Genomic DNA, 13,855 nt, shown 5'->3' on the forward strand with positions numbered 1-13,855 from the left:
GCCACAGCGGCTGAGAGCACGGTCTCAAGGCCAGGCGGCCTGCATCTGCTTTGCGCCGCTGCTTAACTATGTAACCTTGGGAAGGTTGTAAAATATGATACATGAAAATATGCTGTTATTCTTAGGAATTTTGGAGTATTTTTCAAGATATAATAAAATTTTAACTTCAAAATAATAAAGAAAAATGTTTTAGCAAAGCAATATACTTTATAGCCAAACAATAAAACTATAAGAAAGTAAAATGCACTTCTGAAAAAATATTTCAATAACTTCAACTGAGCATGGACATATTTTCTTGCTTATGTGGTTATCTAGAAATTAAAATTCACTGGAATTTTTATAAGTGTCAGTTCAACATTTTTCTGAGGAAAAAAATTTTAAACTGCATATTTGATTTGAAAACTCAAATTAGTTTACGGTTTTCTTTTAATGTTCAAAATAGAATTTCTGACCAATAAAATATCCACTATATTTATATTATGAATGCAGATATCATTTAGACACACTGGAAAGAATGATATCCACTAACTGTTTCACCCAGGAGCGTGTGACCCTTAATCAGGTGGTTTCATGGTCTTTTATTGCCTTAGCATGTTTCTAGCATCATATGCTGATGAGTTGGGACCTCTTGGACTGTTTTCCTCTCATTCTGTAAGAACTATCCACTGGGGTCAAAGTTGAGTGGGACTGAATAAATAGGAGGGTCAAAGAATTATTGTATGTGATAGCACTTGGAAATTATAGAACTATACCATGCTCATTATGTTGCCTTGGAAAGTTTCTGCTTCAAAGGCACTGCATAAGAAGGTCTCTTTGGCAGGCCAGAGGCAAAACTCCCTCAGTGAGATCCCTATCGACTGTCTATAGCAAACTTAATAGTATCTTGGTGTTCTAGCAAGATTCCAGGACAGGGATATTTACATTTAGTTAGAGTATGTCTTTTTTGAAAACAAGTTGTAAATTATTTTTAGGTTGTCTTACATTTGGTGCCAAGAACAAAATATCCTAGAGTTTTCCTGGGATTAGGAATGGGTCATGAGAATCAGGATGTGCTAAGGGTGACTGATAGTACTTTGCAACTTCATGGAAAGAAAATATAAATTGTAACATAGCAAGAGTGCCTACTTCTAATGTCATTCATGGGTTCATACATACCAGTTTTTAATGCAAATATTAAATCATCAAACTCCTGGGACTCCTCATCGGCTATCAGTGACCCCTGGCCATATCCTCCAGAGGACGGGAACGTGGCTCCATTTTGTGGACTTGGCTTTAAATCAGGGCTGGCCTGACTGCCCTGTTGGAAGGATGCTCTCTCCCAGTCAGGTGGCACCTTTTTGGATTGGGATGGGGGGAAAAAGAAACCATAATATGAATGCATACACATTCACTATGAAACCCAAATGAACAATTGATCTCTGCCTCTCCGTACAAAGACCTTGCTAAATGGCAGTGGCATTGTTTTGAAACTAGACCTTTACTTATTTATAAATTTATTTTTTGTAGAGATGGAGTCTCACTACATTGCTCAGGCTGGTCTCAAACACCTGGGCTCAAGAGACCCTGCCTCAGCCTCTCAAAGTGCCATGATTATGGGTGTGAACCACCATGCCTGGCCTTAAATTTCGGTGGGAGGATTGCTTGAGCCCAGGAGTTAGAGACCCACCTGGACAAGACTGTAAGACCCCCATCTCTACGAAAATTTTTACAATGTAAAAAATTAGCTGTGTATGGTGGTGTGCACCTGTATTCCCAGCTACTCAGGAGGCTGAGGTGGGAGACTCACTTGAGCTCAGAAGTTTGAGGCTGCAGTGGGCTATGATCATGCCACTGTGCTCCAGCCTGGGTGACAGAGAGACATCCTGTCTCTACTGAAAAAACAAAAACAAAAACAAAACAAAACAAAATAAAACAACTTTAATTTTATCTTTATTCTTTAGAAAATTATGTCTCTCCCTGAGACAATTTAATCTGTGATTCTAAACCATGTCTCTATTTGAATTACTTGTAGATTTCTATGTTGTCATGTGTGGGGAACGAAAACTAATTTTTAACCCAATAAATACATTTTTTTGGTAAGATGTATGCAAAGAAAATTCTGTTAAAAAAATATAAGAAATGGAGAAGAATCCTCCTAATCCTTTATCTAAAATGCCACATAGGATTTTAAATATAGTAGGTATCTATAAGGATATACTAAATTGAGAAAAATACTTTCATAGCATTCCTCCTTGTTTTTGATTGAATGATTAAAAAGATAGCTCTATCCTGGAATGATTAAATGTATTTACATCCCTCTAGGTTACTGGTAAACAACCCCTTAATCATTCCTTCCTTTACTTTCCCTTCTCTGCATGGTTTTTTAGAATGTCTCTGACAGCACTTCACTGACAGCTGAATCAAGGCCAATTCTATGCCTCTGAGGAATGCAGAGCATACTTCAGGCTCTGCTGTTGCACAACACCCAAGTGAGCACCCAAGTGGTGGCTCTGGACCAAGAATTGGACTGTTACAGCTACTGCCTACCAACATAGGGTGTTCTGAGAGACAGGTTACAGCTACTGCCTATCAACACAGGGTGTTCTGGGAAACAGCAAAGACACTTCGTTTCTGAAAATGGCGATCTGAGAACTTTAGAAATGAACTTGAGAGGAAAAGATGAACCTTAAAAAATTTCACTAGGAAGTTGAACATCTAGACCAGCAGTGTCCAATAAAACTTTCTGCAGTGATACAAATGTGTTATATCTGTGTTCTCCAATATGGCAGCTACCAAACACATGTGGCTGTTGAGCACTTAAAATGTGGCGAGGGTGAATGATAAACTGACTCTTTAATGTTGCCTAACTTCAGTTTAAATTTAAATAGCCACATGCAGCTAATGGTTATTGTACTGGACAGTTCAGATGTAAACAAATGCTGGACTGAGCAACCATTCAAAAAAAATTTTAAGATTCATTTCTGAATTCTTGATCCTAAAAAAATCCCAGTTTCCATTGGACCTGCTGTGATGAAATAAGTCTATTTTAAGAACTTTGGGGATAGAGAAATCGTACTAGATTTCCAAAAATTTAAGGATACTAAAGATATAGGTTGATTTTTAAAGACTGTACTTGAACTTATTCATTTTATAACTCAAATTTTGTACCCTTTGATCAAAATCCTTCATTTCTTTCACCCCCAGCACCTGACAACCACCTTTCTACTCTGTTTCTGTTACTAGTTAATAATTCTGTATATTAAAATTTCTCAAACTAAAAATATATATAGTACTTGAATTGTGAATATTTACCTTAATTTTAACCTAACATAAATAAAATTCCTTTCCATATTGCTATGAAGGACAAAAGTTATCTCTGGACAGGTAAGTTATCAGTCTATTGATTTATCTATCTACCTATCTCTCCATCCATCTATTAATATAAACTGTTTCCTTTTCAGACAGATGTACCTTGATTTCCTGCCATTTTTCAGGAAGTAAACACAAATACTGTTTTCCTTGGCTCCTTAATATAAAGAGGGCAATATGAGCTTATAAAAAAATGGTAACCAAGCACATCTTGGACACTGCAGAAATTTTTAGAGGCCTTTGTTACTATCTCCTCCTGGCCAAAGGAATTCAGGGATGTTTTAAAATGTGAGCAGTCGCCCCACTGCTAGGGGCAGCATTACTGACAAGCTGGTGGCAATGGGATTCACGCACAGGAAATAAAAATGATGTGGACAGAATGCAGAGAGCAATGGGAGGTGGATTTGTACAGAGGAAATCCTGGCTAGATTTTCCAATAGTGCTGCAGAAGCACTCTTCTGAGCTTTTTTTCTAAAATATTTTCTGGTATATAAATTGAAAAGAGGTTTGGCTTAATTTCTTTTCTCTGTTTGCTGGGATTGAAGTAGTGAGTTGGAATGGGTAGAGGAAGAGAGCTATGAAAGTATTTTTAGGAAAAATAGCATCTTAAGAACCATTTCCTTGGCAGACCCAGTCACTGACATGTCAAATTAGAAAGATTCTGAAGAAAGAAATGTCAAATTATACTCCATCCGATTTCCCAATACAAACTGCTGGTCAGTCTAGCTCACAGGGTGAGGAAGAAAAAGAATTAGATAATGAGTGTGACGCTATAGTAAGGAAACCAAGTACCATAGGTCAGAAGTTGTCACCTAGTGTGATTCATCTTGATTTAAAAGTCACCTAGTGTGATTCATCTTGTACTCTTTATGAGGTGGAGAGCCTGTCAATGAGACAGACAGACACAGAGAGAGAGAGACAGACAGACAGAGAGAGAGAGAGACAGAGACAGAGAATGAAAGGGCAAGGGCAGACACCTCCTCCATAGCACTGATGAGATTCTGGGTGGACTTGCTGATTTCCCCTCCAGCAGGAGGCATTCCACTCCCGGGCGTGAAAAAGGCTGTGCTGGGTCCAGGATGCCCATTCATTTCCACAGTGTAACTGGCCTTCATAGGGCAACACATTTGGTTGTGTAAAATGAAATAAACCACGAAAACATAAAGTCCCTGCAAAAAAAAAAAAAAGAAAAGAAAAGAAAAAGAAAAGAACATCAGCACGTCAAAGTCAGTCCTGCTACCGTAGCTGAAGAATAAACATGGTTGTATTGGTCCATTCTCATGCTGCTATGAAGAAATACCCAAGACTGGGTAATTTGTTTTTCCTTCTTTCTTTTTTTCTTTCTCTTTTTTTTTGAGCTGGAGTTTTATTCTGTCACCGAGGCTGGAGTGCAGTGGCATGATCTTGGCTCACTGCACCTCTGCCTCTCAGATTCAAGTGATTCTCCTGCCTCAGTCTCCCAAGTAGCTGGGACTATGGGTGTGTGCCACCACACCTGGCTAATTTTTATATTTTTAGTAGAGACGGGGGTTTCATCATGTTGGCCAGGCTGGTCTCGAACTCCTGACCTCAAGTGAGCCACCCACCTCAGCCTCACAAAGTGCTGGGATTACAGGTGTGAGCCACCGTGCCCAGCCAAGACTGGGTAATTTATAAAGAAAAGAGGTTTAATTGACTCATAGTTCCACATGGCTGGGGAGGCCTCAAGAAACTTAACATCATGGTGAAAGGCACCTCTTCACAGGGTGGCAAGAGAAACAATTGAGTGCAAGGAGGGGAAATGCCAGACGCTTATAAAACCATCAGATCTCATGAGACTCACTAATTATCATAACAGCACACAGAAAACTGCCTCCATGATCCAATTATTTCCACCTGGTCCTGCCCTTGACACATGGGGATTATTATAATTCAAGGTGAGTTGTGGAGAACACAGAGCCAAACCATATCATTCCGCCCCTGGGCACTCCCAAATCTCATGTCCTCACATTTCAAAACACAATCATGTCCTTCCAACAGTCCCCCAAAGTCTTAACTCATTCCAGCATTAACCCAAAAGTCCAACTCCAAAGTCTCATCTGGGACAAGGCAAGTCCCTTCCACCTCTGAGCCTGTAAAATCAAAAGCAAGTTAGTTGCTTCCTAGATATGATGGGGATACAGACATTGGGTAAATACACCCATTCCAAATGTGAGTAATTGGTCAAAACAGAGGGGCAACAGACTCCATGCAAGTCCAAAATCCAATAGGGCAGTCATTAATCCTTAAAGTTAAAAAATGATCTTTGACTCTATATCTTACATCCAGGTTCATGCTGATGCAAGAGGTGGGTTCCCGCGGCCTTGGACAGCTCCACCCCTGTGGCTTTGCACATTACAGACCCCCTCCCAGCTGCTTTCACAAGCTGGCTTTGAGTGTCTGTGGCTTTTCCAGGCACACAGTGCATGCTGTTTGTGGATAAACCATTCTGGGGTCTAGAAGATGGTGGGCCTCTTCTCACTGAGGCAGTGCCCCAGTGGGGACTCTGTGTGGGGGCTCCAACCCCAATTTCCCTTCTGCATTGCCCTACCAGAGGTTCTTTATGAGGGCTCCACCCCTGCAGAAAACTTCTGCCTGGGTGTCCAGGCATTTCCATATACCCTCTGAAATATAGGCAGAGGTCCCCAAACTCAATTCTTGTCTTCTGTGTACCCACAGGACCAGCACCATGTGGAAGCTGCCAAGGCTGGGTGGGGGCTTGCACCCTCTGGTGCAATGGCCTGAGCTGTACCTTAGCCCCTTATAGTCATGACTGGACACATGGCACACAGCAGCGGGGCCCTGGACCAGGTCTAGGATACCATCTTTCTCTCATAGGCCTCCAGGCCTGTGATGGGAGGGGCTGCGGTGAAGGTCTCTAGCATGGCCTGGAGATATTTTCCCCATTGTCTTGGCGATTAACATTTGGCTCCTCATTACTTATGCAAATTTCTGCAGCCAGCTCAAATTTCTCCCCAGAAAATGGGTTTTTCTTTTCTACTGCATCGTCAGGCTGCAAATTTTCCAAACGTTTATGCTTTGTCACCTCTTGAATGCTTTGCTGCTTAGAAATTTCTTCCGCCAGATAACCTAAATTATCTCTCTCAAGTTCAAAAGTTCCACAGATTTCTAGGGAGGGTGTAAAATGACACCAGTCTTTTTGTTAAAGCATAGCAAGGGTCACCTTTACTCCAGTTCCCAACAAGTTCCTTGTCTCTATCTGAGACCACTTCTGCCTGGATTTCATTGTCCACATCACTATCAGCATTTTGGTTAAAGCTATTCAACAAATCTCTAGGAAGTTCCACACTTTTCCACATTTTCCTGTCTTCTTCTGAGCCCTCCAAACTGTTCCAACCTCTGCCTGTTACCCAGTTCCAAGGGCGCTTCCACATTTTTGGATAGCTTTATAGCAGCACCCCACTGTCTGAGGTACCAATTTACTGTATTAGTCTGTTCTCACACTGCTATAAAGAAATACCCGAGACTGGGTAATTTATAAAGAAAAGAGGTTTAATTGACTCAGTTCCACACAGCTGGGGAGGCCTCAGAAAACTTACAATTATGGCAGAAGGCACCTCTTCACAGGGAGGCAGGAGAGAGAATGCGTGCAAGCAGGAGAAATGCTAGATGCTTATGAAACCATCAGATCTAATGAGATGCACTCATTATCATGAGAACAGCATGGGATAAACTGCCCCCATGATCCAACTGCTTCCATCTGGTCCTGCCCTTGACACATGGGGATTATTACAATCCAAGGCAAGATTTGGGTGGGGACATAGAACCAAACCATACCAATGGTTGAAAGCATTGTTGATTTTCCACAAGCATTCTTCAAATTCTACTAAAAGCTGAGAATTTACAGAACATGTTAGGAGTCTAGCAAGAGACCATGGCAAATTTTGAATGTCACAAAAAATTTAGTCAATGTAATTTAGGAAAACTCTCACTAACAAATCTTTTTTTTTTTTTTTTTTTTAAGACAAGGTCTTGCTGTGTCACCCAGACTGGAGTTCAGATGGAGTGCAGTGGTGCAATCACAGCAGTGGTGCAACCTGCCTCCCAGGCTCAAGCGATACTCCCACCTTAGCCTGCTCAGTAGCTGGTACCACAGGCGTGTTTCACCATGCTTGGCTAGTTTTTTATTTTTATTTTTTGTACAGATGGGGTTTTGCCATGTTGCCCAGGCTGGTCTTGAATCCCTGAGCTCAAGAGATATGCCCACCTTGGCCTCCCATAGGGCTGGGATTACAGGTGCAAGCCACCATGCCCAGCTTCAAATTCTTTTCTCGGTAAAAACTTAAGTGATGCTGAAATCTAGCTTTATTAATACATGAAAACAGAATTGCAGAAGTATATCTGATTAGCTATGTACATTTTGTTTTAGAAAGCAAACTTCTTAACTTCCAAAAAAGTACCATATTTTCCCATCTATTTCACTTATTTCCATTTTTTTCTTAGGAAAATGCTGAAACTGGGGTACTAATAGTGATCCATTCACATTGTAGATTTCTGGATGGGCAGCATTAATCAAGCCTCTGATTTCATTTGTATATCTCACCTACTTATCTCATTTGAAAATAGAATCACTGGGTAGGGACTCAGCAGAATTCAGTAGATTGCTTAATATTTGGCATGCCTTGCCTCACAGTAAATGTTACATAAGGATAAAGCTAACGCATGCATTCTTAAAGAGCTGCTGGCCCTTTAAATTCTTTTGCGACCCAGTCAAACTCTTGACAATTGCTCGGCTTTCGTCACAGACAGCAACTCAAAATTTGTATTGCTGTTCCTGACATCGCCTACACTGGCTCTCATTCATGGTCTCTACAAAGGATCTACTGTATACTTCTAATGGTGTGTCTATAAAGCTTGGTAATTGTGACCTTTATGTTCAGCCAATAAAATATGTTATATTGTGCCTCTTGTATCTATTTATCCTGATGTTTCAGAAGCAAGTAAGAATCTCAATTAAATAGTTACTAAAATTATTAAATACATAAAAATAAAAGCAAGGCATTCAGCTCATTAAAGAAGAAAAGGAATTAACATCAAGATTTTTCAGAAAACATGAATAAGTATCTTCATTTTGCGAAAAATGGCATTCTCCCGTGGTTCTTAACATTTCTGGGAGTGTAGAAGCAATAATTTTCTTGTGGGCCTGAAACTTACCTCTGTTGGTATAATCATAAAAAGTCTATTAGAAAATACCCAGGACCTAAGAATTACAAACAACTTTTATACAAGTGAAATTAGAGGGCAATGCTCTAGGTATGTAGGCTAGTGTTTGATTTCTGCTGCCACTTCTGGAATACTATTATAATTTAGTCCTTTCTCCCCTTTCTACTCAAATGATCCCTTCTTGGGTTGGCATCTAATCTGTATTGATAAAAAAATATGTTTTAAAATCAGTGGTTTATCTGCTAAAAATACTTTAAAGTGTAATTGCTCTAACCATGATCTAAAAGTAAACAAACATGTATTTCCCTTTGAGTTAGAGTTGTTTGTTTTTTTGGAAACAATAATAATATTCTAAATTGTGTATGATAATAAGTGAATTAGTTTCATGTGAAAAGGACATCATGGACATTAGCAGAAACAAATCTTCCTGAAAATACTCACACACATCCAAAATTTTTCTTGTACAACAAACTTTTCACATGGGTATGACCTAATTAAATTGGCTACAGCAATAGACAAAACAGGAAAAAAATAAAACTGTCAGCCTTAAAAATTGTGCAAACGTTACTGATTTATTTCAGGATTTCTCTCAGTGTTGTGAAGTGATAGGGTAAAAGCTAGATTGGGAAACAAAATCCATGCTTTAAAATCCATCTCTGAGGACCCATTTGTTAAAACAGTGTATTCTCCCTCTTGTTTGTTTTTATATCTAGCCTTTTGTGTTTCAGGAAAGAACTGCCTGCTGAAAATAACTTGCATGTGAAAGCTGCATGTTTTTTTTTCTTAAAAGCATAGAAATATACAGTAAATATTGTGAATCTTTTAGATGTGCTGCAGGAAACACAAATGCTTAAAATGGAAAGAAAAGAATGTTTAAATGCAGATTGTATGACATTTGCCTGTGTCCAGCCCAAGCTGGGCAAATATAGAAAATGGACTTTCATTATCCAAAGTACTCAGCTGTGGAGGTTTCTGACCTCAGGATAAAAACAAGTCCCCGTTCCAAACACTGCATGTTAAATCTCAGGCTCCCTTTTGTATGCCAGTCTGTGAAAGAATTATAAGAGAGAATCTGGATTCTCAATTATTTAATCCAATATTGCTGATCACCCACTATGTGCATTGGCAAGCACTGAGACGTAAGGATAAAATATTTGGCTCCTAATCTCAAGTTACTCACAAATACAACAATACCTCACAATATAACAGCTTAACTGTTTTAGAAGCTGGACCTATATAATCCATCTGTTCTTCCTATTCTTTACCTAGTGAAAGCTTACAGGGAAGGGAATTCTTTCTATGCATTACCATTTTGATTATTTTGTTGGCTCTCCTACTATAATCATAAAAAATGCTTTCAAAAGTCTTTCGTTAGACTGGGCGTGGTGGCTCATGCCTGTAATCCCAGTGGCTTGGGAGACCAAGGTGGGAAGATCACTTGAGACCAGGAGTTTGAGACTAGCCTGGGCAACCTAGAGACCCCAATTCTACAAAAAATAAAAAAGAAATTAGCCAGGCATGGTAGCACACACCTGCCATCCCAGCTACTCAGGATGCTAAGCAGGAGGATTGCTTGAGCCCAAGAGGTTGAGGCTGCAGTGAGCCATGTTTGCATCACTGCACTGCAGCCTGGGTAACAGAGCCAGACCCTGCCTCTAAAAACAAACAAGAAAGTGTCCTCAGTAATATTTGGATTGACCATACCCACTACTGATGGTAGCGATGGCCCATCTGGAGTGGCTACTGCGGAGATGCTGGCTGCAGAAGGGGAGGTATGGCTGGGCTTTGAACTCCATAGAGCTGGTGGGGGGCTGGCAGCAGGCAGGAGCCACTGCAGCCACCCAAGCTGCAGCTGCAGACCTGGGCATCTCTGCCCTCTCAAGGGCCCAGGAAGCCCCCCACTGCCCCTGCAGGCTCAGAAATGCCCGCTCCCACTGCCTGGCCTCTCCACACTCCCAGTGCCTGCTCCAATCTCACAGCAAAGTTGAGGCCAAGCCTGGGCACTGTTGCAACCCAGCCAGGCATGCACACACTCAGGGAAGCACTGACATACTAGCCCTCTGCTGCCTTGACCCCCTCCAGACTTAGAATGCCAATGAACATGGGAGGGAGGCTGAGGGGGGCTGAGGGCAGCTCAGCACTGGCCTGCAGGCACCCCTCCGTATGAATGGCCTGGGCATCATGAACAGTGGCATGAGGCAGACTGGCTCTGGAGTAGAGGGGGAAGGCCCCTGTTGAGGCCCCACCTTCAAGCTGGGGAAGGCCTGAAGCCTGGGGGCCAGGCTGTCAGTCCTGCAAACTGGAGTGGGAACTTATGGTGCTTTTTCTAGACCCACCTATGGCCACCCATGAACCAATCAGCATGCACTTCCTCCCTCTGAAGCCCATAAAAACTCCAGATTCAGCCAGCCTTGAGCACTTGATGGGACGACCTGCCTGTGGAGACAAGCTACCTACTCTGGTGTCTCCTCTCTGCTGAGAGCTGAGCAGACGTAGGGACGACCAGCTGCGGAGAGGAGCACTGCGAGTCTCCTCTGAGCTCTATCACTCAATAAAGCTCCTCTTCACCTTTCTCATCTCCCACTTGTCTGCATACCTCCTTCTACCTGGGCATGGGACAAGAACTTGGAACGTGCCTAATGGCAGGGCTGAAAGAGCTGTAACACAAACAGGGCTGAAACACACCCCTTCCTTGCCATATTGCAGGCAACAAGGAGAGAAGAGCTGTGGCTCCTTGGGGAGCCCAGACCTAGGAGTGCCCCAAGCCAGGGCAGTGACACCCTCTTTGGGGCTCTGCAGGTCCTGGCATTTCCAAGCTTCTGGGCATGACTGTGTTCCCTGGTGCCAGCCATGGAAGCTACTTGCGGGATGCCTAGTCCAGCCACAGCCTCACAGACAGCCAGTGCCTGTGGCGGTGTCTGGAGCTGCCAGCTCCACCACTGTGTGCAGTGGCCGGACCCCATACTTGCTCATTCACACACCCCTCGCCACTCCACTCGCCCTTGGCAGTCATGGGATCCAGGCCAGTAGCATGAGCCAAGTGCAGTCTGCCAGGCTGAGCAGGCCCAGTGGGCCTGAGCAAAACTCGGGCAAAGGCATCACTGGCCACAGAGGTTTCCAGCTGGCAAAGCGAAACCCCAAGGATCCCGTAACACTATGACCAATTCTGTATTTCTTTTGATTCAAGAATTTAAACTTATTAGCAAACATTCAGTGAGACACAAATGAAATCGTAATAGTCTAAAGGAGTTAATAAATGTTCTTGACGTCATCAAGGAGTAAAACAAGTACAGGAGATTCTGGACAATTATCTCAAAAATTTTTATCAGTTCCGTATGAGATAGGAAAGAATCAATATTACCATTGCACAAATTTAACCAGGAAGTGGGGTGGGGTGGGAAGAAGTGGTTAAAACAGGAAAGTGATTAAGCTGGGCTTTACACTCTTTTGAGACCTTTTTACAAGTTCTCCAAGGTTCAACAACTCCTAGTTGAGGGACATCTTCAGGTTTCAGATGAGTTCTCCAAATCAGTGTGGATTCCTGAGACAATGTGGAATAAGGGACTCAGAGGAATGAAATCTTCATTCAAATTATGCTCTCTTCATCTCAAAAATTACAAATTTGGAATTAAAAAAGGAAGACCTTCCTTTAAGCTGTAACCTCCTAGAAAGTAAGAGACCATGTCCAGTTCACTGTTTTATTTATTTATTTTTGTTTATAGTATGGTCCCTGGCATGCAGGAGGAGCTTAGGAAATATTTGTTAAATAAGGAATTATGGCATTTAATTTCATCAGAGGGACAGAGTAGGAAGGGGTAGAGACAGTCATGGGTCTGAGGGATGTGTTGGTTTCAGTCCTCTAATTCTATCACCACTATAGCTAGGTATTTCAGTAGTTGTTCAATACTACTTTTGTTTCAGCTTAGTCTTTCTGTTGCAACATGTAACATGTGCCACGGCTTCATGGCAGAATGAAGCATCCCTTCCTGGCCGGGTCAATGCTTTTCTGGGTTGGTATCTTCCTGGCGGTATGGTCACTTTGTGCTGAGCCCTCAGGTGACATCCTGGCTGTCTCTGGCTTTTCTGCTGAAGCCGGGTTTGCATACTGCCATGCTCCTTCCTGTGGCTACATCTCCTTAGAGGGCTTGTTGCTTTTGCTGTCCCCTTGGCAGACACCCCTGGGAAGTCTTTGTGATCTCTTGTTTCTGGCTTCAAACAGCTCTTGGGCTGCTGACATACTGCTGTTTTGCATCACCAATGACTTAGCAGCAAAGATAACGGATATTGTGCCAGTGACAGAATTGAAAAAACAAATATATACAGTATTTCTGCATTTGTATATTTTTCAGGTATGTGAAGAGTAGGCATTTAATCTCTAATTGCTTCATCTTTAAAAACTACTCTTAGTTTTTTTCATTTAAAATTGCTTTTATTGATGGTCTTATTTACAATATTGCTTTTGTTGATGGTCTTATTTATAATAAGAATCCACAATCTAACTGTGTATTAAATATATGGAAAAAGGAAACAAGTGAGTTCATCTTGATAGCTATAGGTTAGTACAACTGAAATACTTGGAAATCTATGCAAGCAATTATTGCTCAAATGCTTTTTAAAATATTTGCATGGTTTAAGTAATTAACTAGTATTCACCATGGGTTTGTCAAATTCTTCTATAATTACTTAATAATTTAGGGGACACTATTCAAAACTAGTAGAGATAATAAAAGAAGTCTGCTGGATTCAGACATGTCTATCATTAAATATCTAGGCAGCAGGCCTTCACTTTTAAGGTTTGGACAGATGTCTATTCTAAATTTTGCAATTCCTAGGAACAACAATTTTGTAGTTTTTAAATTATAAATATCCAGTATACATCAAGGTATTCTTCTTTTTATACACCAAGGTTTCTATCTGGAATTTAAGAACATATTTCTCTGTGTGTCACTTATGGACATAAGAAACATTAGGTTAGAGTCTCTTAGTGGTAAATATCCATAAGTGAAAAGGTAAGTATTAGGACATGCTTCAGTAATCTCATTTCCAGATAATATGATCCCTGTTCTTCAGCCTTTCCTTTTGAGCCTGTTTTACAGTGCTTTGTCTCTGAGACTCTCAGTGTTCTTCATGATTCTGTTAAGTTCCAGAGCATGGAACGCTAATCAGTCATGACAGGACTTATCAGGAGCCAGACTATTTCTGACAAGATAGAAGGAACTGAAAAGTAAGTTTTTAAAAGATTACAAGAATCCAAACTCCCTCACCCCACTAACCCTGCTTGGACAGTTTCCTAGATTTAAAAACT

The 13,855-nt window shown here is 41.3% G+C and overlaps 1 protein-coding gene across 9 annotated transcripts in view; it reads right to left on the reverse strand.

The window, feature by feature from the left end:
- ADGRV1 (adhesion G protein-coupled receptor V1) overlaps nt 1-13,855 on the reverse strand; it is a 606,362-nt gene that overhangs the window by 9,666 nt on the left and 582,841 nt on the right. For all 9 annotated transcript variants that reach the window (XR_010156862.1, XM_063810270.1, XM_063810268.1 and 6 more), the window contains 2 exons: nt 4,326-4,517; nt 1,156-1,333 (listed from right to left, as the gene is read on the reverse strand). Coding sequence is in view for 8 of the 9 variants with exons in the window: in XM_063810270.1 (XP_063666340.1) it covers nt 1,156-1,333; nt 4,326-4,517 (370 nt within the window). In the remaining variant the exon portion in view is untranslated. The remainder of the gene's footprint in view (nt 1-1,155; nt 1,334-4,325; nt 4,518-13,855) is intronic.

This window comes from Pan troglodytes, chromosome 4 (assembly GCF_028858775.2).
Source record: "Pan troglodytes isolate AG18354 chromosome 4, NHGRI_mPanTro3-v2.0_pri, whole genome shotgun sequence".
Lineage (NCBI taxonomy): Eukaryota > Metazoa > Chordata > Mammalia > Primates > Hominidae > Pan > Pan troglodytes.